The sequence below is a fragment of the Ischnura elegans genome, chromosome 4 (assembly GCF_921293095.1).
Source record: "Ischnura elegans chromosome 4, ioIscEleg1.1, whole genome shotgun sequence".
Taxonomy (NCBI): domain Eukaryota; kingdom Metazoa; phylum Arthropoda; class Insecta; order Odonata; family Coenagrionidae; genus Ischnura; species Ischnura elegans.
This window is the reverse complement of record NC_060249.1, coordinates 65,128,702-65,155,630: the sequence shown is the minus strand read 5'-3', so window position 1 is coordinate 65,155,630 and position 26,929 is coordinate 65,128,702. Positions and strand designations below refer to the sequence as shown.

General features: G+C 37.3%; 1 protein-coding gene across 5 annotated transcripts in view; it reads left to right on the top strand.

The window, feature by feature from the left end:
* Nucleotides 1–708: 708 nt before the first annotated feature.
* LOC124157607 (aldehyde dehydrogenase, dimeric NADP-preferring) overlaps nt 709–26,929 on the top strand; it is an 89,434-nt gene continuing 63,213 nt past the window's right edge. For 2 of the 5 annotated variants that reach the window (XM_046532474.1, XM_046532473.1), the window contains exon 1: nt 710–893. In XM_046532474.1, the coding sequence (XP_046388430.1) occupies nt 815–893 (79 nt within the window). In that variant the 5' untranslated portion in view covers nt 710–814. Of the gene's footprint in view, nt 894–26,929 lie in introns of all 5 variants that reach the window. The other 3 variants (XM_046532479.1, XM_046532475.1, XM_046532476.1) reach the window with 3 other exon arrangements.

Genomic DNA, 26,929 nt, shown 5'->3' with positions numbered 1-26,929 from the left:
TAAACAATAGTTTTAAATAACTTTTATTTCTCTATAGTGTTGGGGAGGATCTATCCCCTCACCTCTCCCCCATAGTTTCGCCCATGGGCACAGCCAAAAATTAAGGCTAGGGGGGGTTTTAGGCGCAACTAATACTCTGAGGTGTTGGGGTATTGCATACCCGCAAGGGTAAGTTGGAGTTGCGGGGGCCCTCCTCCTGAAAATTTTTAAGATTAATGGGAATTCCAAATGGCGAGTTTTACGGCTTTCTGAGGGATATTTGATTAATCGTAAGACTTTTATATAAGTAGTACTAATACATTAAGTAAAATGGATTAAATTTAAAAATTTCTCTGAGCTCTGGGGGGGGGGAGGGGTTTAACCCCCAAACCCCCCCCCCCTCGCTGCGCCACTGGTTTCGCCACTGACTTAAATATATCGTTTGTAGTGGGTCCCTTTTGCATTACTACTATCTCGATCGCATGAAATAACTCTCACGAACGATATTTTTACTCACAAGTCAAGATCTAGGGGCCTTACTGGCTGCAAATTTCAATTTTTTACTCAACCGGGAATTCTAAAGCTTTCCATAACTTTTTCAACCTTGGTTCCGCTGGGGGGAAAATCGTTTTTGTCTTAGGAGCCAAGCGGAGAACTATGCTTCTAATATTTTTCGGTAGGTGGCGGTATTGTCGCGCGCGGAGAATTTCGTAATGCAATCTCATGGCTCGCATGCTGTCAGACGCTCCCTGCTCTTGCTGGTGCTCGCAATACAGAAGTGATCCTAGTAAAACGTCATGGAATCCATGGGATTTTAGTTCCTACATTAATTACAATGGCTGAAACTGGAACCCGGGTGAGCGTGGAGGAGATGAATCAACCGGCTGCTGTTACTGTCATTTTGGAAAATGATCGTAAGCGTATTTTTCTTATTATTCTTTTTATTTCACATGGCGCTTTTTTGTTTCGACAGTTTTTCATCGTCTTCCTTATTTTAATAGGGAGAGTTTCTCATTCTTGACTATTCGCATCCTCCTGAGAGTACATATTTCATTTAGGCCTGACGTTTATTGGGTTTTCGAGATGCTGGTTCACCGAAATATTGTATTGAACACTTGAGCTTTTGCGAATGAGTGAATTGGTCTTTAAGAATTTATCTGTTCTAACAAGATGAACGTTTTAATTGATTTTTCACCAATGAACTCCCTTGCGTTCATTCATTGCGTTTTTATACCTTTAATTTTCTACAGCTTTGCATATATCATTTCCTAAGGCGACGCATTAGGAACAATACGTGGGGAGAACTTACGAGTTGAGTTTGCTGCATATTTTTACGGGCAGGTCTTCACCAACTGCACCAGTGAGATTTAAGGTCAAAAAACGTGCAAACTGTCACTTTCCTTCTGTGTCAATGCACAACCTTAGCTCCATCCCTCTCGTTTAGGAATAGCTTTCACGCGGAACAGTGTTTTGCCCCACTTATACTCCCGCGGCCAACTTTATATTGGCGACGCGGTAACCTTTGATGGAGCGCTTCGGTGTTACTTCATCGATTTGGATTCGTGCTAGCTTGCGTTACCGTTTGGTTGCTTTCGATCGAAGTTCGGAAGTTCCTCCTTTTGACTGTTAGAGGCTTTGAGATAGTCGTTGTCGTTCTAAAGTGTATGCTTGGGAAATATTTGACGAAGTTGAGGAGTTTCAATGGCCTAGTAGGAACTGGTTTGCGCCTGGATTCTGAATTAAAGGTGGTAACTAAGATTTTTTTCGTGGCTGTTTTTAGGATTTTTGAGATGAAATGTCTCTACGTACTTTTTTGATATATGGATACAATTCCCTTGAGGAATTTCAATATCATTTCGACAGTTAAAAATGTTTAAGTAATACATAATAATAATATAATATATTGTATTCAACATCTGAGAAATAACATCAATTGTGCTGAAGAAAAATGTTCGCCAGTGAGTGGAAAATTTAAATGCTTCTTTTATTCGAAAACCTAGGGAGTTAATTTTAAAGGCCAAACGATCAAAATATTAGTGTCATTTCAAAAAATTTAATATTAGATTCCGAAATGTGAAGCTGAATTTGAAAACATCATTGTACTTCTTGTTAACCTATTATGACCCAATTTCGCTTCTAAGTAACATCAAAAATGTATAAATTTTCATCTCTATTCAGGAAAGGTCTAAACTACGTGTTCTTTTGTTCTGTAAAATTTAATGATGAAATATGTAGCTGCCACAATAATTACGGTTGATTAGAAATTTTTCACATTTTTAAAATGTTAAGTTTTGAAGTGTAATTTCTCCCAGAAGCAACTCTAGGTTGAAAGAGTTATAGAGACCTGTGGGTATTTAGTAGATCGAATCACCGAATTTTATCCAGCGTCGAAAACCTTTTCCGTTTGCTTTAGCGTATAGGAAAGTGTTTCAAGGCGAGCTGGACGAAGTCTTTAACTTCTCAAATTAGGTTCAGGGCTCAAGTTTTATTTTCAAACTGGAAATTGAAGGAGACTAAGTGAGAAAATTTGGACTTTGAAATCTTGAATGTTTTTAGGAGAGCGACCTCGAAGGATTTTTCGTAATATTTTTCAAGGTCCGTCGAAGGGGATCGCTCATTTTCACTGCCAATGCCATCCGTGGAGATTTGTGAAAAGGCGCACTTTCGCCCAAATAACGAGGGTAAATATTATCATTTATTGGCAGCCATCGATGAAGATAGTGTTTATGCTCAAAGCTATACTTAGATTTTTCTGAGAATTGCCAAAATTATTCTTAAAAGTGTTTGAATGGTTTGATAAGTGATCTAAATTTGGTCAAGAAGATTAGAACTGATGTTCAACGAATGCTCGAGAATGATGAATCCTCTATTTCGTGGATATCAGGAGTTTTTAAGAGTTTATAATGTAGTTACCTTATCAGATGTGGAATTGTGGCATCTGATGTCACTTTCAAAATGAAAATTTTCGGCGTTTCTCAGATAACTGATTAATATGGTTAATATAAAATGTGTTGACCGTAAACATTTTTAAACAAAATTTCAAGAGAGGAAAACACTGCCCTGCTATTTAATGTAGGTAACATCTAAGGCTGCATTTGACCGGAATTTATTAATAGAGAATTTATTTGAATATTCGTGTAAACCGTTTTATGAAAACTTATTGTTCGGTGTTCCTTTCAATGACCCTGTATAAGTCAATAAATCTTATTAATATTTGATGTTCGCATTCTTGGTTAAATAAAACCTACCGTTTTGTATAAGATGTCCTGGGAGTTCAAAACTCTGATACTTTATTTGATAATAAACATTTAACATTTTAAATTATATGCTACCCTAATATTGGAGAGTACGAATCATGTAGTGCCACGATTTATATGAATGTGTATAAACACGAAGTATTTCATTACTGTGTAACGCACTGGTTTACATTACCTTTTCAAAGGAAAAATCCTACGTGGGTCATGTTATTATGAGAGGGTAGTCGAGTTGAAATATTAAAAATGAAAGTTCTGGCGTTTTTGTGACCGATGGTATATAAAGAAGAGGAAATGTCATTTTAAAATTTTAAAAATACTCCGTCTACAGATGTGGAGTGGTTTATCCGATTTATATCAAATTTGAGCTGTATTGTGGTTCAGGTAATTTACTGCTGAACCTGCCTCGACTTGGTGGAGCCTTGTCCTATTAATACGGACTTCACGTTCATTTGGTATGGAGTGTGAGCGAAGAAAATTTCCTCTCATTGCTTATTGTGTCCATATTTCTTGATGGATTTCCTCTAGAGTGACGTTGCACTGTGTCAAGAATATCCCCCATGAGACTGTGACAGTGATCACTTGGGTAGTTAATCGAAGTAAGTGGTTGGGTGAAATGGGATTTTCTCTGGGAGTAGAGGAGGTTGCGGTCGGGGATTAGAAAGCCGTGGATCACGGTCCTTGCTCAATCAAGTACTCCTAGCTAGTTATGTCATGTATCAACCATATGTGGTGCGAGTGCGTAACCCACTATCGGCAATGGTTTTCCCGTACCATCGGCTGTGCATCAGGAGTTTATATCTTAGTAATCCCTATACTTTTACATGATATTACGGAAACAAATTGAAAAAGCGGAATGAATGAAGTTATAATTTATTCGAAGGACAACTAGGATCGTAGAAATTGCAAAATTTCTGATTGCAAGAAGGTATCCTCACTTTTTCAGGTATCTAATGAACGTAAGAAATGAGTTTGAGCCGTCAAAATTATTTAACTTTCCGCTAACGATTACTTATCATTGTGTTTGTTCCCACGTCATCTCTAATTCGTGTTTACACAAATCTGTCGGAGAAACTGGTAATTCAGGAAAAATCGTAGAATTTCATTGTGCATTGATAGAGGAAAAATAGTATATTTGGTTAAAGTCAAGTTTTTATTTTTTTCATCATCTTGCGCACGGATAAATTATTTGATGATTGACGATCCTTTACCGAGAAAGTCAAACATTCTGCGCTCCATTACTGTTAAAAACAATTTTTTATAATGAATTTTTTTTTCAAATATTAAAATACATATAATAGGTACATTAAAAACATTCCCTTTACAAATTCTTAACACGCTTTTCACTATATAACCAACACATATTTTGACTTATTGGGCAAGAAAAGATAAAAGAGTAAAACCCTGATATTACAATATTTTAGAATAAAAAAAATATTTTTACAATTAGGAGACCTTCTGAGCCAAAACAGGCTCATCAGCAGGTTCTCCATAATTCATTTGAAAGAAGTTAAAAATATCTAAAAACAATAAAAGAAACGATAAAAAAACTTATATTGCCTTAAAATTAAAAATTAAAGTCCTCGAGTAGATAATTTAAAAGTTTACTTTTGACAGCCGACTATGTGGTTAAACCATGCATTTCTTTAGGTAATTTGTTAAACAATTTAGGAACGGTAACCACCATTTTTTTCACCGTATTGATTGAAGCATTTGGGGATTTTATATTGGTATAGATTCCTCTTTTCCATTTTATGAAAATTGTCTTTCAGTGTTTTATATTTATTGAAAAAATAATTATCAATTACTAAATTAACATCCTTTGTTTTAAGATTACTATTTTAATGCAATTTACACGGTAAAAAGAATACATATTCAGTTAAATGAATATTATCAAATTGTCTGAAAAAGTACTGGGACGAGCTTGCCACGAGGGAAGTAACAGTCAATACGAGACAATAAGAAGAAAATCATATAATCAGTTTTTAAACATCCTAGTTCAAAAATGACGTATTTTTACGTATTAAAGTATTCACGCAAAGGAGACAAAGAGATTTTCGCATTGATTCCTCGAAAATTACTGATGAAAACAACCCTACAGAAAAAACTGGTAATTAGCTGATGAATATTCACCTTACGATCACATTTCAGAGATCCCAATTATAAATAAATATCTATTTGAATGCCTGTGAAGGACTCTCATGAATACCAAGGTTGCCTGAACTGTAATTTCTAAGAAATTGGACCGTAACCTTGCAAGACGGACCAGAAAGATAAAAATATTACAACTACTCTTAAAATACCCTCCGTAAAAACATTCTGTTAAAAGATCTGCAAGAAATGATCGGATGAGGTAATAATAATAGTTCCAAGACCAACGATGCCTCTTTTGGGGCTGCCAAGGCCACAGTACAAGTCGGATCGCAGCATTAAGCTCTAAACATTTTAATTAATTTACCCATCTTAGATGCATGGAGGTACCTTAAAATGAAGAATGTAACTTGTACTAGTACAGTACCTGCTTTCAATGGCGGATCTATTGAGGGCGGGGGGAAAGGGGGCTATAGCCCCTCCCATTAGGTCGAAACATACACTAGACAAAATCTATATTTTGAAGGGGACCATTTTGTAAAAAATATTTAGCTATATTTTCCAGTAAATTTACCTACAATCACGAATTACAAATTAGTTTAATATTTAGGGTTTATTTTTGTATTTTTTTTTCAAAGAATTAGCCTAAAAAAGCTGTTTTTGAGCCTTGAAAATCCCAAATTTCCAAAATTTCCGAACCCCACTTCGGCTGGGAGGAATTTCCCAAACTCCCAGTTTGCTCCCCTGGTACTCCCTAGACTACCCCGTCTCGATTCAAATCTAGATCCGCCGCTGCCTGCTTTTCTTGGTACCCTGCATGCCATATAATTTCAACATTTTTGCCGTGTCCTTGGAAATAAAAGGCACTTGGTGGCAGTTTACAATATGCAATATAATATCTCCACTTTAATTTTTACATAAATCTGCGCTCCTCCCGAAATTTCAGCCCTAATATTTATTCTTCTTTCGGATGGCCGCTCCTCCCGAAATTTCAGCCCTAATATTTATCCGATTCCGCCTATTTTTCAATGTCTTTATATAGTGAAAACTATCCGTAAGTAATCACAATTTCAAAATTATTTTCCCATGACATCTACATCGATGAAAATTGCAAAGGGACTAGAAATAGCTTCTGTCGGATGGCCGCTCAAATATCAACCTCAACTTCTCAGACTTTCCCGACTATTTTTAACTTTTTAGAGGGCCTCATAGGTTTTTTTTCCTAATGAGAACAAAGCCGAATATTCATGAAATACACATCATCAGTAACTATTGCACGGAATATATGAGACATTCTATTCGAGTTCTTCGCGCGAATACTTTAATACTAAGCAATACATTCCTTTTTGATCCTTGATATAGTTTTAAAAAGCTAATGTTTTCACCTTACTGCCCCATATCATAGACTTTCACTTCCATCCATAGCAATCTCGTGTAGATTGAAACTTGCTCTATTGTTCTTGAAATTCCAAACATTCTTGTTAACGAGATTTCATTCGCACTCGTTCACCCGTGACTTCATTTCATGCCGGCTCTATACTCTTTCATTGCAATTATCATAGACGTATCCTCTCCGATACAACCGTACCTACCACGAGGATAAACTCTCTATGAGCATGCTTTTACCTTCTGTCCCGGTAAATAGATCTGGTAGTGCTACGTAATGCTTACTGCCTCTCTCAATTTTTCTGTACCTTCCATTCAAGTATGAAATACATAAAATGTTCTAGTTTACACATACACAAGAGTGCGAGTAAATGAAACACAAAAACATTGTAGTCATTAATAATTATTAAGGCTACTCGTATTCTTCCCCGATATCCCAACCGATTTGGTTTTCTTGATCCTTTTTAGTGCACGATAGGTTCTGATTCAATGACATATTTGACCGTCATTCGGTAAACTTGAGTTTGAACATTGGTGGTGCCTTTATTTTTCAAGGTCCGATAAAAGTCAAAATCTAACAAAAAAGACCTCATTGTCATTGGCCCAGTTTTTTTGCTATTTACGTCATTTTGTAATTTGAGTGTGCACTGTTAAAGCCTAACTTTCATAAGTCTTTTGAATCTGACGTTGCATTCCATAAGTACTAACTTGTGGTCTGAATTCGCATCCGCTGCTGGGAAGCTGCGCGAGTTTTTCATACTATTCCTAAACCTCTGCCTTACTATGATGTAGTCTAACTGATATCTCCCAATATCCCCAGGACCTTTCCATATATACCTTCGCCCTTTGTGATGATTAAACCAAGTGTTTGTAATGAAGAACTTGTTTCTCCTGCAAAATTCTGCTGCTTTCTCTCCCCTGTCGTTCCGAATTCCTTATCCAAATTCTCCTACTTCGTTTCCATCCCCCCCTTCCCCGACTGAAGCGTTCCAGTCCCCTATTACAACCGGATTTTTCTTACCCGAAGTTTCTCTAATTATTTCTTCGAGCTGTTCATACACCTCATCTAATTCTTCTGCCCTATGATTGCTAGTGGGCATGTAAACTTGAACCACCACAAGGTTGGTGGGTCGTGCCTCAATTTCTACCACAAGAATTCTATCGCTTACCTGCTCTATGCCTACCACACGCTTACCCATCTTCCCGTTTAATACTAAAGCTACCCCTCTTGACTTTCCTCTCCACCTCAGAGTTGACTTTCCTCTCCACCACATATAACCCTGTACCCGTCACTCTAGTAGTCCCCGCTGTCCTTCCACCTAACTTCGGATGGGCCCAAGATATCTATCCTCCCTTTCTGCATTTCCCTTTTTATATTTTCTAGTTTACCCGCCCTCATCATTGTCCTCACATTCCACGTCCCTACATTCATCGAACCCTTCTTCTTCTCCATCCTCTTGGTTTTCTTGTCCTGCTCCTTGGATGCTGCTGCTGATGCTGAAAAAGATGATGATGATATGTCTCTGCAAGGATTTCGCATTATAAGGACCCCGAGGACCTTGCCGACCTCGCTGTCACCTACGACACCCACCCTTAATGGCTGGGTCCCGCGATTCCATGCGAGGCTAGTTCGATCAAACTCCATGTTTTCAGGGAAGAGATAGTTGGTAGGGTTTCCCAATTCCATTCCGACAGTGTTTTTTACATGACACCATCACGTGGACTACCTTTCGTCTGGCTCCTACCCTTCGAACTATCTGGCATGGGTGGCCCTACCGGGAATAATTGCGAATTAATCCCGCCAGCGCAGCTCTAGGGGTCATAGGAACGCGCAAGCCTTTCCACCGCGACAAGGTTGTAGCCCAAGGGAAAGGATTTATCGGGTTATCAGACCATTAATTTTAATTCATAAATGTTAGATTGTGCGGACCTTGAATAATTTCAATTTATTCATGCATGCACCGTCTACGTTTTTCTATATAATTGGATTTTAAACTAGTAACTACGCCTCTTCCCCTCATCAGTTGCCGTGGTGTAGTGGTTAGCGGATTGAGCAGCAGACGCGTAGGTCATACGTCCGGTTCTTCCATGGTGTTATTTTTTTTCTTTCCGCCCCAAGGATGAAGTACTTGTATTATGCTTTGTATCTTCACCAGCCAGTCGCTTGCTTTTGTTAATTTTTTTCTATTTAAATTCATGGCTTTAAATTCATGTCGGGATGAGCAGCGTAGCATGTGTTGTACGCTGCTCAGCCGCCTTTGGCGCTCCAACAGAAGCGACTTACGTTGTCTGAGGATATTTGACGGCATTCCTTACATATGCTTCCCTAAAATCTTACCCTTGCCTTGTATAAGCCCCTAAGCTTACGATAAGCTACTTATCAATTTTTTCCGTAAGAAACGGTTAACTCTCTTACTCTGTGCTATCTGGGTAATGTTTAACGCTCTGAAAATTGTTATCCCACGAAAATTAAATACCTTTGAAAATTTATAAATTTTCCAAATGCTGATAATTATATTATTATAATTATGTATGCTTATTTTTTAATTATTATGTATGCTTAATTTTTATTCACCGATGTCTCTGAGTTCGCCTTGTTTAATTTGCCCCCCTGTTTTTGAAGTTATTCCATTTGGATTTCGGTTGATCGCATAGGCTCTCAGCCAGCAGTACCGGATTGTCAGCATGAGGAAATACTCGTCCATTACCATCCCTTGCCGTAAACGCCTACTGGACGACATCCTCATAACAAAAAATATCAAGGGCCAATAAAAAAATGAAGGTCCCATTTACGCGTCCTTGTTTGACGCATTGATTTCTTTCGATGTGAGTGACTCAAGGTCCCTTTTCCTACCGTTCACGCATTGCTATTATCATACCTTAAAGATTGCTTATTCTTCCCCCTTCGATCTCGCGAACCTTCCACGGCTTTCTTCCAAGTCTCCCTAACTCAACCTTGACACCTCCACGTTGCGGTCTCTAGTTCTCCCGCGTAAAAATCACAGTCACCAAGAGATCTTGATTCGCTTGCGAAGGTATGCAATTATTATGCCTCGAAAGCACTTCGTTTCCCCATCTATGATTAGATCTTATTTCTTGTTTAAATTTAAAATGTCATTGAGATGAAAGCGTACTATCGACCGTGGAAGACCGCAGCTATGTTTCAGCCCCCTAGCACCAGAACTACCTGATATTCCTAGTGAAGGGTATGGTATTGTAGTTGTAAATTTGATATTTTAAGTTTTCCATCGTGTTTTTCCGTGCTTCCTAGACCCCATTTTTACCGTCGACATGCGGCTGAAGTCATCATTGGTACCTGTTTTATCTTTAAGAGCATGCTACAACCAGGGACTGATTCAGCATCAAATTTGGGGGGGGGGGGGTTATGACCTGGGTCCTGGGAGTATGGAATAACCCCAGGGAGATAGGGGCGTTCTCCCGCGTAAAATTTTTTGTAGGGAATGCTACGCATTACGATAAATAAAAATCAAACTTCTCTCACGTTTGGGACTCGTAGCCATGCATTTGCATGTGCACTCCCTCTTTCTCCTTTGCAAAAATATAGAAAACTATTAAACTAATGAAAATTAAATTTTTTTGATAGAATTGGGGGGAGGTGACGTAATCAGAGGTTGGATTTAGCATCCAAAAAGATCACTAGGAACGGAGGGAAGGTTGATTTTTGAAGAACCTAGGATTTTACAATGCGCTATTAGTCCATAATTTCCTACCCTCATTTCCGTAAAGTTGTTTATGTTTCGCCAACGTGACTCGGATAGTGGGCAAGGGGCCAGGAACAAAAAAGTACAGCGTTTATATAATAAGCCTTGGAGATTAAGCTGCAGCATTTTGGTGAGCAAGCACATTCTTCTAGGCGCCAATTAATGCCTTGGCAGCATAGATTAATCATGTAGGTGAAAGCTTGGGAGACCTCAGGGCCGCTGCTGTATAACCGACTGCCTTTCTTGGAAGATTCCAACGCCTCAGATCAACGGAGAACTATTTTGCGTGTGGGAAATCGTGAATGAATGACTCGTATGGTCAACCAAGTCCGTTCAAGGATGGGATAGCCAGGGTACAGGGAATTTCCTATCATTTTAAGGAAAGTGTATTCTAAATTGCTGTTTTAATGATCTGCCGATAAAAAATGAAAATTTAACGACAAAAATGCTCCCACAAACGTTTCTTAAAAGCACTTCATGTAGTATAATATGAGATCCTAAGGGGCTCCATCTCTCCTAGCTTGCTTCTTCTTGTCTTTGGATTAAGGCCTTAATGTCTCACACACTTCATGCAGAGTGGAATGTGCTCAAATAGGGTGGTTTCCTATTATTTTTTTATTGCCTAAATCGAAAGATTATTACTCCTGGAGTACATATTTCACGCTTTTAGATTTTTGAATGAGAATATCTATTTTTCGCGACTAAATGAAAAGTGAAAAATTTCAAGCTCGCGAAAACGCGACGGCTATGTGGGAATGATAGGAAAACTCCCGTGTGACGTCATTCTGGTTCCCGCTGCCGCAATTGAGGTGACCTTGGGGCGAGGCTCTGAGCGCTGATACGATGCAGGATGCTAGCTGGTAGCGCTTGGCTTAAATAAGGATTATTAATACCTTATCAAACGAAGAAAACTTTCCGACCTTAGCCAGTTTTAATAAGTGATTATTAAGACATGTTTCCTTGAGCTCTGCGCCTCATGCATGCATTGGTAATCTCAGACGATGTATAACTCCTATCTACTCGTATAGAAACTAGGTCCCTGTGACGTCACGTGGAGTGGAACCGCATGGGCGCCAATCTGGCCTTTTTCAAATGAGGATAAAATTTGACCCTTGCCATTCCTCAAAACCGGTATTTCAAAAACCAAATAATTTGTATATTATGAATACACTAATGGTGGGTAACGAATCGCAATCAATGCCTTTCGTTTTCTTTGATGAAGGAAACTGCCCTAATAAATCTGGATACTGTTCTCCGTAGACCGTTTCGGTCTGCAAGGGCACTGAGCTGACAACTATTAGTCCGCGTTAAACTGACATCGGTTATCTCTTGAATCTTGTGAATTCTCTGCCCTTTGCGCGATAAGCCTGTCTGCAATCCGCTGTATATGCCAACCAGACTCACAATATTAAAAGTGAACGAGCCTCTAATTCCAGGTAACTTATTTTTCGCTGGTAGATAAACTAGAATAATTATTTCGCTTCTTGTTTTATCCGCTTTTATTTTTTTAGTTTTTTTTTCATGCGTAAAACGTATACCTGAATCTCTCATTGATTCGTAACATAGCCAAGAATTAATGTTGGAATTCACAATTCAAGGTCATATGTCTTTCAATGAATCACCTAACTTAAAAAAACAATAATATTTAAGCCCGAAGTATTGCAATAAAGTTGTCGACTTCAATAATTATTTTTAATCATTCATACAATCACTTATATTATTTCCTACAATATATTTACAGAGTAGAAAATAGGTTAATATAGCTAACTTGTTAATGTAAAAATATTGTCATGAGCCCACGAGTCTTTTGTGTGATTGCGCTATCGTTTAACTACATTGTGACTAATATTTCATATATGACTCGATGACTATAGGAAATTATTGCCTGCAACTGTAACTTCAAAATCAATTTTCCGTGCTGGGATGTTGATACAATAGCGAAAGACATCTTCCCACGTTTATCACTCGGAATAGAATAATAAAAAGTTAAATTAAAATAAATAAATTGTGAGAGAAACCTTTTTAACGGCAGTTCTAACCCTGGGCTTAGATAGTAGTTATTATATAAAGCACTTATTATACCTTTTGTAATCACTTCGTACTCCATATTTTGATTTTTTTACCTTCACTGATCTTTTTTACTCTAAGAATTCATTAGTACGTAAAAATGTCATGCGAGCAAGTGCTGAGAATATATGTTTTTAAAATACTTGAAAAATAAACTCATGCCTCTTGGAAATATAATTTTCCTCAGCATAAAGCCGCAAAATTTTCCGGGAAATGTTTTATGGTCTTAACTTCCGTGACATTATCTTGTATCTGCCAAGGGGTCGGCTTGGTTACCGTTGTCGGATATGACGGAGCCTGAAGCTATTATTATCGGTGCAGTGATTATGAGGGATAGAGCGTGGTCGCCAGTGGTTAGATCACTTGGTTGCTTATCGAAGAGTCCAGGGATCAAACCTCTGGTGAAGGCTTTGGACACCCGAAAAAAATCCTCGATATTCGAGGTGGCGCAGGGGAGGCGACATATACATATGGCCTTTGACCCCCACTGTGACCCTCGGAGGTCAAAAAATCAACAATATGGATCTATGAACTGCCTAACCGACCGATTCGATCGATGGATTTTTCTTCCTCATAGGAAAATCCACTAATATTGGTAGAAAATTAATTGCATATGTATGCTTGGTTTCGCTGATAGTAGGGCCTCCTTCGCTTCTATAGCGTTGGGGTGTTTTTCCCTCGTCCCCTCCCTTCCGCTCTTATCCCTTCCCAGAGGCGTCGGCGGGCTCCCATCGCGGCGGCTCCTCTATCCTTTTTCCTACCTCTCCAGCCCCTCCCCAGTTGATCGGGCGTATAAGCCACGGGCTTGGGTCCCGGCCCCAGTGTGTTGTATCCTTAAGAGGGTTCACCTAGAACCCTCATAGTCTCTGCCTAACCGACCTTGGCACCCTTCAAAACCTATGGTTTGACACGTTGGTTGTAATGATGGCCTGAAGTTTAACTCTATGACATTTGACCCCCATTGTGACCCTCGGAGGTCAATTAGTGAATAATACGGGTATTTGGACAATACCAATGACTTGGGCACCCTATAAAACCCATGGATCGACAACTTTGTTGGTATGCTATTCTTTTTGCCACCCTTATGACCTTGACGGTGACTTTATAGGGTCAACGGTTGAATTTTCGTAAATAAAAGTATTATTTTTGGGTTTCTCATGTCGAAAAACCTAAGAATTGACATCTTGGTCATTGAAATTCAGACTTTTTTCCATCTCGATTTTTTTAACTTTGAAACCCCATTAGGCAAATTCAAATTTTTGGTTTGGACCGACATTGTGAGGTCAAAAGGTCAAAGTTGTAAAATTTTGCTTATACTCAACAAAACTTAGGACCTTTCCCCATAATTATGCCAATTTTCATGAATATTGCTCGATGCAAAGTTACTAAAATTACAGGTTAAAAATGATACACGACCCTTGGTACAGTCTGCATATCGCATGTTTGAATTTGAAAATATATATGGAACGAATTTATTACCTTTTGTTGTATAGCTTCGCTGTTGTCAATAGGTTGTTTCAGTTCTCTTTACGCCTCTTCACTTGTCGTTTTGTTTTTGGGTATGTGAGCGTACAATAATGATCGAATGGTTCTCACGAATGCAATTATTTCCATTAATTTGTGAGTTTAATTATGATGCATTTATGATCATATTCGTTAAGTTTAATGGTTCATATTTATCACGTCTACTATTTATTTCAGACCACAATTATTTTGTTCATATCGGCTAAGGTTACTTACTGCAAACTCTGACACCTTAAGGAATATTTTTTAATCGGTTCATGATGAGCGGGAAACCGCATATTCGAGACAAGAGAGGTGGTTACTCCGATCTCGCATTGTTTAGCTGGGTAAATTCAGGTAATTGCTTACTTGGACATAAGTTGGCCCTTTTGAATGAATACTAAAACGTCTAATAGGCTATATTTATGGATACCCGTCTGAAATAATGTGTAAAAGTTTAAGTTAAAAGTGTTTTCTTAGCGTTTCTTTAGTTCATATGGTCTTTTTACGCGTGTAAAGAATACTAATTGTTTTGGCTACCAAAATCAACCACGTAATCCTGACGAGTAATTCACTTTTAAATTAAATGCATATACTGATTCTATTACTAAACATATCCCTTCCTATATTTACCGTATCTGCGACTTACGAAAATTCTCGTTTCCGCGCTCATGTATTGAAGATACACGCTCCTACTTATTAACCCTCCTCACCTATCAATTTCCTATACTTCAGTTCAATGAAAAATACGATGCCATCTCTTCCTCAGTAACACTTGTATTCACTTCACCTTTGTCGCTGTTGTCCGACTGGTTATTGCTTTCAAAGAAGAGAAGGTATTACATTCCTCTCGGGATGGAAATATTGCGTAATAGATGAAGTTTTCCCTCTGCAAAGCTTCTTATTTGCTTCCGCGGTCTTTCAGGTGGGAGCGGATTAAATGGCTTTCGCGGAGGCTTTTGAAATGAGCAATCATAGAGAAGGTAGCGAAGCACCAGGGAACGACGTTAATATCCTCGAGGGAAAGCAGAATCCTCGAACAATTTTTCATGACCTTTTATTACGATAAGGCATTAAAAAGTTTCACTTCCTGTAGGTTTTTCAAACTCCCCTAATTTTCGGGCGTTTTCTAGCTGGCGTTTTTGCTAGTCGTTTAACGCTCCCCACGAATTTTTAAATCTTATGTTGTCTTCCTTGATTTCAACCTCGATTTCAGGCCTTTATTGTTTTAATCATATGGCTTAATTTCTGTGTGTAACTAACAAAGGAGCTCCCTGGAATAGGTGATGCTCGTCTGATTACGGCCATACTGAAGCTACTTCTATGATGGATCTGATATTTCTAGTTCTAATGTATGCGAACACCAGTTTCACAGATATAACCATCGTCTTCTGCAGTTTCAGTCTGACTGAAACGCGGGAGATATAAGTAGAACGTTCACGAAGGAGTGCACGAAAAATAAGATCTTAATTTAAGCACTACGCGCAGGCCTTATAGGAAGCAGAATTATTAATTAATAGCTAACGACCGATTTTGGGGAAGTCATTGACCTCATCTCATCTACGGATTGTCGTAAAATTAATGTTTGTTCAGTCTGTGAACAGTCTGTCTGAACTTTCATGTCAAAAATATGAGGAACTTTGTAACTCTATTCATTAATCGGTGAAATCTTTCCTTTGAAGGGAATCGCCATTGTGCTTTCATTTTTCTCAAAATATTTATGGTTTTTTTCTTATTTAACGGACCGAATTTTTTTCATTTTGGTGACCAAAAATTCTTGCTGAATTTGCAAAAGAATTTTTCAGCATCCTCGTAATAAAAGTGGTTTATATGTATACGCTTTTCTAAATACGATACGACCGTCGTAATGTTAAGAGGAAACATAGAAAATAAAAGGAGCACATTTTGTCACGAGTGCGATAAATTGTCTACTCTAGGTGAAGTTCATTTTTTAATTTTTAGGAATGAAGGACTTACACAATAATTAGTCCACTCGCGAACAAAATGTGAACTTGAAACCCTCGAAAATTAATTTGACTTTATTTCCTAAAAATGGATTAGATACTATCGTATAGGTATTGTAGGACATAGTTATCATATTCATCTATGAAAAATTGATTTTATTTCCCTACTATGTTAAATAATTCTATCATGTTAGGAAGGATTAGGAAAACAACGAGCAACAAAGTGAATCGCATCGTAGAACCCCAATTCGCTCTTGCCTATTGTGCGAAAAGAAAGGAATATGGTTAATGAAAGGGTTTATTATGCTCATTTTCTATGGGTCACGAGTCCTAATGGATTGCAAAGATTATGCTTGTTGTATTTCATTGTATAATATTTACATCGTCTTCGTCGTGCAAAGCTATTATTTATACTTCATTATGCATAAATTGCATGAGATCCGCTTTTGTTGCACGCTAAAATTACATTCTTGATTAATTCGTAAGGGCTAATGGAGTTGTGGTGGGCTAAGTTATGGACATCAAAATTTGACTTCGTAGTCTGAGGTAGATGATGGACTGTTTTCTTGAAAATTTATGAATTATTTTTATAATTTTTAATCGAAAGCATATGCCCACAATCAAAAAATTCTTGTTACAATACCGATACCTTATGCTGATAAGGTTGTATTAATTACGTCAATGGCATAGTTATGCTTTTCGAACCCCGACGTGTTACAATGTTGCTTCACCAGTGGCGAAGATCTTAAACACCTACACAAGGGTGGATCCATAATTTTTCTGGTTTTGGGGGGTGCAGCAGGGTCTGACAGGCAAAGATCTTCTCATATTTGAGATTAAAAACAGCGTACACCAGCTACTGTACGGAATATTCTCTTTGTTTTAATATGGAAGTTATTAATAAGATATTAAAATATCGAGGCTCCGTAATACACAAAACATAACGAATTTAATGATAGCCTTGATAAAATCTTGTCTATTTTTTAAGCGTCTTGAGGGGTGGGGGGCACGTGCCCCCGTGCCCCCTCCCCCTAAATCCGCCTATGGGCCTACAGGTTTTTGGCTGGAACACATATGATTCGTCAATTTGTTGAGCTTAATACTACGCCACTCGTATAATTTGATCTTTCACTAATAATTACTCATTGCCTGCGAGGCAGCTGTGATTTTAGGATGCCACATTTGTTCGTCCAGGTTGCAATCTTTGCTCCCCGATAGCCATGCCCTCACGTTTTCACCTTACGCTTGATGAATTTTAATTGTGTTCTGTCAGGCAGGTATTAACGATTGTGCCATCCGCAAGCTGAACCAAGTGCGCAACAGCGTTCCGTCAAATGTGACGGCTCTCTTGGGGTTAAGGTTGGGGCGCTTGGAGGAATTCGCAGTGAGGCAAAGCACGCAATGGGAGAGTGGAATTGGAGGGGAAGTTAAAGGTGTCCATCACCTACAACGCAGGCGATAGGTCAGATCGGTCATCATTGTCGGTTTTAGTCAGGGGCGTTCAGGCTAGGTCGTCCGGTCGCCAAGGGCACCGAGCTCGCGTGCATCGTGAAGCTTATATGAAATCTGTAATAAAAAAAAGACTCAGATTACTTGAACCAAAGTTTTTTTTGCTATTATAAAATTCATTAGTTGCTTTATTTACAGCGTACAAGGAGTAAAAATATTATAAAAGACTAAGTAAAATTAAGGTGTTAGAATATAAAAGACGACCTGATGATTATTTTTTAAAGGGTAATTCGTAAAGGTTTATTTTAGAGATTTTTTATTTTTCAATGCAGTTTCAAGGATGAAATTTACAAAATATATAATAGAGTCATAGTTCATTATTACAATTTATAAGCTGTGAAATTCTCATTATTCTTGTGATAAGAGATGCGATGAATAGGGAGATTTTAGGCTTACTTACTCGTCAGCCAAATTTTAGTTCGTACTCGTAAGTATACCGGAAAAACTTTGTTCACTTCCTTAAGGATCCCAATTTATTTCACGTTTAAAGCGAATATTTTTTTTGTTTCAACGGAAATTTGATTTTTGGATAATTTGTTCGTTAACTGTCAGAGAAAAGTATTTCTCCTTCCTATATACCTTCGCTAGAGTTTTTAGTGTTGTTATCTGAGAGAACACAATATACCATGCCCGGGTATTGTAAGAAATATCATTATAACATGTTCAAGTTAAATTAAACTGGAAAAACATCCTTATTTCCATTTTTTTAGCGAATGACTGCGATCACATCTGCATTTATGGCAATGGCAAATTGAGACTTGGTACCTTGGTACCTTGGATACCTTGGTGTCTCGATTTAAGGTTCACTCCGGGATTATTATCACTTGATCGATGTATTCTTTATTTCATACCAGGCCTAAATAAATTTTAATTTCTACAATACCCCACCATCATTCGGTGTTTGTAAAATTCAATTTTGGGAATGGACTTTATATTAACCAACTTGCATTCACTCAATGATAAATAGTCAAGTCTATAATTAAAACGCGATATTTATTTTCCTGACCACTTGATATATAATTGGGTTTTTATTTATGAATGACGGAGGTAAAGCTCAATAATGAATCGATTTCCTCTATTGTATATCAGGTAAAGTAGGCCAATCGAGTCAAAATTTTTCTAAACCCTTATGATGATTGCAACGAAAAGCAAAAAACGTCTGGAAAGTAAAAGAGAATAAAATTGACCAAACCTTCTAGAGAAAACAATTAAGTCTACAATTAATTTCATGCGTTTCATTTTGTTACGTGTTTCACCGATTAGGCTCATTATCTCAGTATCACACCATCTAAATAGAGTCAAGGGTTCCGGCTGTTCTTATAATTTCTAGTTACGCTCAGGCAATGGTCTCACAATTTCTTCACCTTGGAAACAGTCTCCCCGTAATAATATGTGTTAATGAAGACATGAGTGTGCAATTCTTGTTTCATGTAGCTACCTGGAGGATTTAATTCATCGTGTTTTCCAAGGCTGTCATCGTTATCTCATCATAGAACCAATAGAGAAAATTGGAGATTCAACCTTGCAAGAGAAACCGAATAAAAAATGTTAAATTACGGGAAAAATAAGTTTGCTTGGAGAGTAGAAAATTCATCCTGAATTTTATTTCTTAAAAGCGAAAAATTTCTCGTATGAGTGCATACTTTTAATCGTATTTCACTGCATTAGTGATCACTAAGTGATTCTATCAAAATTATTTCCAGTTATCATACGAAAAATTTTGTTTTAATTTTCTCGATAATAATGCCCATAACCTAAATAGTATTGATAATTCTGTCGTGTGATGAATTTTCTTATATTGCAATAAAATAATTGATGAGTTTAATTATTTTCTAAGTTGAATGACCTGCTGAATGAATAGCGACTTTCGATCAGTTAGGACAACAATTTTACAAAAATAACTCCTTGGTAATAATTTTACCGTTAATAAGATGGTTAGGTAACCGTGGGCTAAATGCTAGTCGACACAATTAATTTTGAACTATAAATTGGCAGCGTAGCGTAAGTATTGTTTTTGGTATTTAAAATTAGTGAAATAATATATTTACTCAGGAATTTATGTTATTCTGAGTTTTATGTAAGGCTCAAATCTAAAGAAAGTTAATTTTGTACAGATATAGTAAATAATTTGACATTTTAGGATAGGGAAATTTATTGTTTTCATGAAAGTAGTGTTGATTACAAATTTGGCAGATTCAACTTTTATGTTACACTATTCACACTTTTTCCTCATATTTCCATAGACCATTGCAGAAGTTAAGGGTGAATATCAGCGCAATTAGATAATAGGCCCACCAATGATCTCCTTACGAAATTTTATTTATTTTTTTTTATTTTTATAACATTTTTATTTACTTTTATTTAGTTTTTAAGAGCCAGTATAGCGGAACCATCATGAGCCCCAGCCGAGGGCTCCAATACACCCCAGACCGCCCCTTTATGCATCCCATTCCCTTGGCCTTCTCGCTTGCATAACATTCTTACAGCTAACACGATTTATGTCATCAACCCTCCTCGTTTGTTACTCGTTCCATCCAAATATCCATGTCTCCTCCATAAGTTTCCTCTCCTGGCCCACAATGCTTAGATCTTCTTCGTTCCTATTTCTCTCCGTCCTTTTCCATTCTTCTTCAATCATACAATAGGTTGGTTTCCTATTTTTTTTAATTACCTAAATCGAAAGGTTATTACTCCTGGAGTACGTATTTCACGCTTTTAGATTTTTAAATGACGATATCTATTTTTCGCGATTAAATGAAAGGTGAAAATTTTCAAGCGCGCGAACATGCGACTGCTAACAATAACTATGAATGCTGGGAAAAGCCCGTGTGACGTCGTCATGGTTCTGGCTGCCGCCGTGTGAGGCCACCTTGATGCGAGATTAATTGTAAGAGTCACTTGGCTTGCCTTGGTACCCAGCTAGCAGGCAGCGCTTGGCTTAAATAACGATTAATTATTAATACCGTATCAAACGAAGGAAACTTTCCGACCATAGGCAATTTTAATAGGTGATTGTTCAGAAACCCTGAGCTCTATGCCTAATGCATGCATTGGTAATCTCAGACGATGTAAAACTCCTGACTACTCGCATAGAATCTAGGTCCCTGTGACGTCACGTCTGACCTGGGATTTAAAAAAAAAAAATAATTAGTATATTATGAATACACTAATGGTGGGTAACGAATCGCAATCGATGCTTTTCGTTTTCTTTGATGAAGGAAACAACCCTATTCACGCCTTTAGTCATCTCACGTTCTCTTTTCTCTGCTTTCACGTCTCTGCACCTTTTTAAATGGTGCGTTTCGCTCTACGGCGATGAAAAGTAAGCACATAGAGACGAATTTCCTCAGCGAGCAAATGCCCATTTATTGTCGAATAGTTTTGCTGTAATTTTCATTCATATATGATTGTTAGGATGGCCGTTAGTCAAAAATTGAGTTTTTCATCCGTCCACTATAAACTAATGTTGACATATCTTATAGATTTATTTTTATTATTTATCGAATCACAGATTTTGCTTCAGTCATTGTTTGTAACGACCTCCTGGTAGCCAAGACCGGATTTTACTACAGAGTATCAAGGCTTCAGCCCAGACCCTCAAGATCAAGAGGGACCTACATTCTAATTGAATGCTAAATTAAATTTTAACAATCCAAAAAAAGAACAGTGAACGCTAAAACATTGAACCGAAAAGAAGGAACCAATCACAATTTTTTTCACATAAAATATTGATATATATATCACAGTAATGATGCATTTTATTATCTCTCATGCAATTTACAAACTTAAAAATGGGAGGGAAAAGTGCCTAATAATATGTCCTCAGGTTTATTTTAATCTAAAACCGGAACTGCCGGTAGCAATGTCTTTTCTGTAATAAAAAATTAGATTTATTTTTACGCTAAAATAAAGAGGGTGTACTGTGCAGTGACGCAGTGAGGGGGAAGGTCCGGGGGCTACGGACTCCATCCTGAAATATAAAAACACAATTACTTTCCTTTATAAAAGAAACAAATCTTGAAAAATCATGAATATACGGAATATTCATTTGACCAATGAAGTTTTTCGATTATGAATAGTTTTAAAATTAGTTTAAAACCCTCTAATTAGTACCCTGTTTTTTTTTTAATTTTCCCTCCTGGTTTTGGACCCTACCCACCCCGAACGAAATTCCTGGCTACCCCACTGGTCCTATAAATAGTGTAATTCCTGGTTTAAAAAATTATCTTATTAACAACATGTACATTTTACGCTTCCAAAAAAACATGCTAAAAACACTCATATACCGGTTTATTCATGGAGCCTGTTTAATTAGGAGTTTACTTTCTTGGTTGACTAATTAATTCTTTAATTAGCAATATAATTTCATCGACCATTTTTACTGAGCCAAAGCTCGATGCAGATAGACATTGCGTGTAGTGTAATATACCGGTAGAATGAAGAAGTGCCGGGAAAATAGGATATTAATCAAATATACAGAGCTGGGAAACCTTTTTTACGAGAAGCATTTGAAGATTTCTTTTTTATTTATCCGAATTATTGATATTAAGCCAATTGAAGAAAGTAAGCAGTTGATAATCTGCTAATTTCCTCTTTGAAATATTATGAAGCACTTCGTGAAACGATGATAATTTTTATTGAAAAATCTTCCATGGGGCAATCGAAAATGTATCACATATTGATGAAATCGATTGCGAGTTATAAGCACCTTATAAAAGTTAATGTCATCATTTGTATCACTTTTGCTAGATGGGAAATGGAACACAATGTTTTTGACCTTGACAATTGAAAACACCTACAGGCTATTCTAGATTGTCTAATCGTTAGCTGTACGGGAGGGTGAAATTTACGTTGAAGTTGGGTGTTTGACAACTATTCCCACGTGCCCATTCTAGAAAATGACGTGACCTGCTAGCCTTCACGTTAGGTTTTAAGTACTTTCTCAAGACCATTATAGATGATTTTTCGACCGCTTTCCTAACATCAATGTTTATGTAGTCCTAATGTATTCCTAGAAGTTTGAGCTGAGGATTTTGCAAATATTTTTCAAAAGGTCGATACTCACCTTTCTCTCTTTCCCCACTGTGTTGACGACAATGATACGTGGTCTCTTTTGTATAAAGGCCAGACAAGTCAATCTATCTAGTCTCCCCCTTATATCCGCAAGTTGTCAACTCAAGACCGTTTCCGATTTTTTATTTTTGTTGCATTCATTTTTTTGGGATATCCTTGAATTTAGAGGAGAAAGAAGTCGGAAATCATCAATGTGAACTTAGGACATTTTTTAAGACAAGAAGAAATTTGATGATTAGGCACGTGAAAGTTGATTGGTGTGGTTTGTAAACCTGGAAAAGTGTCAATGTATCTTTATCTTTCAGTATGAGAACTCAAGTGTTAACGCTGGGCTACTCTCCATAATGTAAGTGTTATTCCCAGAATTATTTATCTTCCAATGCAACCACTGCGCACAACTAATCGCGGGTGGACGTCACGGAGCCGGTACACAAAATCCTGTGACAGCTTATTACTGCGGAAAAGTACCTCGAGATTTAAGATTATCCGCACGTAAGGGGGCTCAAATTTGCGACTGGCACGAGCAAAAAAACTATTAACGAAGCGAATCCGACTGGAATGTATAGTTCAGTCACCATGAATAAGGGGTAAGATACAGTAGCAAGTGGACTTGATTGATCATCCAAGGAATTAATCCGTGAATTGAGGAATGCAATCTTTTCTGAGTAATTTTCTGTTTGCCGATGGCAGTTTAACTTACTGTGGCTTCTCTATAATAAAAAAAGTATTTTTCCACTATTTTTCGAAAAAAATCTCGACCTGTTTTTTGGCTTCACCGTGTATTTTGGATTTCACCTCTAGTCTTAATAGCCGCTGAACTTAGAGGGCACATACTGTACCATTTTATTTCAAATAATAATCTTTAAATAAATCACGTCAATGGATACGAAATGAAACCCTTTCCTGCAGTTACAAATTTTGGGGTTTTCCCTATTTCTTTCCCATTATATTAACCATTGATTTCACGAATATACCATCGGGGTTTAACGCTGCAAGTGCAATTGATTACGTATTTTACCTCTTCTTTCCGATCCAAAAGTATGGGTGAGATGATTTTGTGCCTCGTCTTCTCTTCTTATCGGTCTATGGAGCAGGTTGGAATCGCGCAACGAGAAATGTTAAGAATTCGTGAATATTTGCACTGATACCATTTATTTTTTTTTACATAACAAATTACGTAAATTATCGATGAGTAACAAGGTCATGAGCAGCTGATGAACATGGGTATCACGACTACTTGAAGTTTTAATCAACACAAAAGACAAATTTTAATCTTTGATGTATGATCATTCTTATCATAATGTGTCCGTAAATGTCTCAGTTTCCTTTTAGCATGTCTAGAGTAATCACGTTTGTATTTGTTTCGGTTTAATGATAATATGGTATTCGTTTTCCGATTACGAATTGTTTATACGGACGATGCTCAAAAAGAAAACGTCCGTTCCTTCGTCCACCCATAAAAAAATACATTATTGGCTATTAGTAGTTATCCTCCATTAAATTTTCAGTATTGTCGTAGCTGAAATGCGCTGTTATCTCCATCGAAATGAAGATGTTTATTTGACGAAACTCCGGAACGTCTTCTTAAAATTATGAAACGATACGGCGAGACCACCTTGAAATATGTGAAATACTAGACTTATAACTCAGTACTAAGTAACTACTCAGCAACTAAGTACTCAGCGACGTATCTGAATTTTAGGTCCTGGCTCAGCCGATCTCTTCTGTGTTACTTTAAATTTTGTGGTACTTTCTCTGACGGGAAATTAAAAAAAAACAGCAGCTACTGCCGAAAAAATCGAAGACGCGGGAAGAGATACTTTTTCGTAGACGATGAGGAATAATGCGTCAACGGTGAATTTAAAACTAGGTTCGTGTAATGCCATTGATTTTTATATTTAATTCTTATCCTCCGTGACAAAATATGGAGAGTAATTAGTGGAAGATATTAATTGAGTTGAATGATAAGCTCCTTCCCCTTTTAGTTTACATTTCCCTATCCATTCTCAAGAGTGATAAGGGGAAGAAATTAATCGAGTATGATGATAAGTTTATTCCACTAATATTTTCCATTTCTCCTTCCATTCCCTAAAACCACTTCCTTCCCTTTCTTGTGACTGTTGCTGGGCATTAATTTTGTACCCTCATGGCAGAGAGTCACTTTTTGTGAAAGCAAAAGTGAGCGTTTGATTGATGTTGAAGGTTCCCGCTCGAGCATTCTTTCTAATGGTCTTCACTCTTTACTTCCGCATTTCTATTTTCCCCTCTGTGGAAAATGCGTGCAACAAAGAAAAGTCATTTATGGATTAGTTATTTGCTTTGAATGAATATTTCCACGTGTGAAAACTCTTCACTTTATTAGAATTCTTTCAATTTCAATGTTTACCGCATTAAAGCTTGAATGAAAATCCAAAAACACAAACATTCTCCAATTATGCCATTACTTCTGAATCGCCTATACATCGGCTTGCGTCCTATAGACTCGTCCCTACGTCGTCGTACCGTCGATTATGATAACTTTGAAATTTCCACTGTGACAATCATAGGGCTGAATCATAATCTTTATATAAGCGTGAGTAATTATCTCATTTACGGTTATTTGAAATTTCGAATTGAATTTTCGTGGCCACAAAAATTTTAACTGTTCTTTATTTTTTCAATTGTAGTCACATACCATCAGCCTAGATCTCCAACGTTGTTCCAAGCCTTGGTGTAACGATTTTCACTGTCGACTCGCAAGCTCTTTGTCGTGAATATCTTCGAGTGAGCGCTTTGAATTTGGGACATGAAAAGCATGTTTCATCTCTCGGAGGCTGTATGGGAGTTACTCTGAGGAGAAAGTGTTTTGGCTTGATTGTTTGGTACTTGCTTTGCGAAAGTTTTTATCGAGCGGAGAACTTATACGCGTTTCCTGCGGGAAGAAGTCTTACGCCTCCTCTATTTCGAAACCGTGATTCTGGAGCAACGCCCTTGTAATCTTTCTCATTTTACTGGTCATCGGACTGGAAAAATTCGCATTTCCTTGAAAACTGTAACCTGATCATATTTTGCTTTAGATAAATCCCGCCCTTATAAAATAAAACTGTATAAGGTTTATCTTTCATTGTATTTCAAATTCTGAATACACAATGAAGTTTGTAACCTAGCACTAATCTAAGATTAAGACGTAAACAGTTACCAAGGTTATATTTGAACTGTCGTTAAAATATCTGAGTTGCAAAACCAGGGCATTGTCGACATTAATATGGCATGGTGGCATTGATGTCGTTTATTCGCGTTGCTGATGATGCAGGAGGAGATACTTCCTTATTTATTTGTATTTCAATGACACGGAAAGTGAATGTTTTGTTTATATCATTAAACCATGGCATACGCTTTCAGTCATTTTTATTCTTTTTATCGCAGATATTTGTTTTTATTTTGAAAATGCTCTCCTTATCTAATATCCGCGAATATGGTCGCATATAATCCCATTAAGGAGGGTTCTGGAGGAAAAACCTGAGTGAATTCGCACCGGAAATCAAATCTATTTCAAGTATTGAGTAGGTAGGAAAACGGAGAAATATATTAACGTCGGAGTACATATTAATTACAGTTTCAATAAGTGAATATTTGGGTTTTATCCTTTGAAATTTTATTCATGGAAACAGCCGTAAATATTATCATAGGTTTCGTAAAATTTTACGGGAAATGACTCACCAGTATTTATGATCCACCTGAAACACTCGGGTGTAAAAAAGTCAGGAAATGGCATTTTACTGAAGGCTGCCGCACTGCTATGGTGTTCGAGAATGAATGATTTCCGTTTTTTCTGTTGCATTGGACCACCGCTGCAGCGCGCTGTCCCGGATAAATTTCCTAACGTTAGTATAGTGCGAATCGCCTCGAATACCATGTGGACTCTTTCGTTGCATCGATTGAATTTTTGAAGCTTAAGGTACACCGGCTTTTGATACCGTTACTTTTTATTTTTTGTTCACGGCTAAAGGTAACAATTTTTTTTTCAATTGCATTCTTTTTTATTTCCGAGACTCCCTTTTTTTTATCATCACTAAAGATTTGCATAACACTTTTTGGACACCATTTTCCTTTTAGTTTGTATTGATTTTATTTTTAAAGTCAGAGTCACGCATTTTCTGATTTCAGGCCCGTTTGTAATGCCTGACTTTTCCTCAGATACACTGAGTTTTGAAAATGTTTCCAACAAATACTGGGAAACTATCCTTCTTTTGGAAAGATTAAAAAAATCTTCATCGACCAAAACTTGATATCTAACGGAGGGAGAAACACTTTTTAGGGTAAAGGTATTATTTATTTAAGTTTCAAGATTTTCTTGATGGCCATGCTGTTTCAAGAGAATAGCTTCACTTATCTTACATTT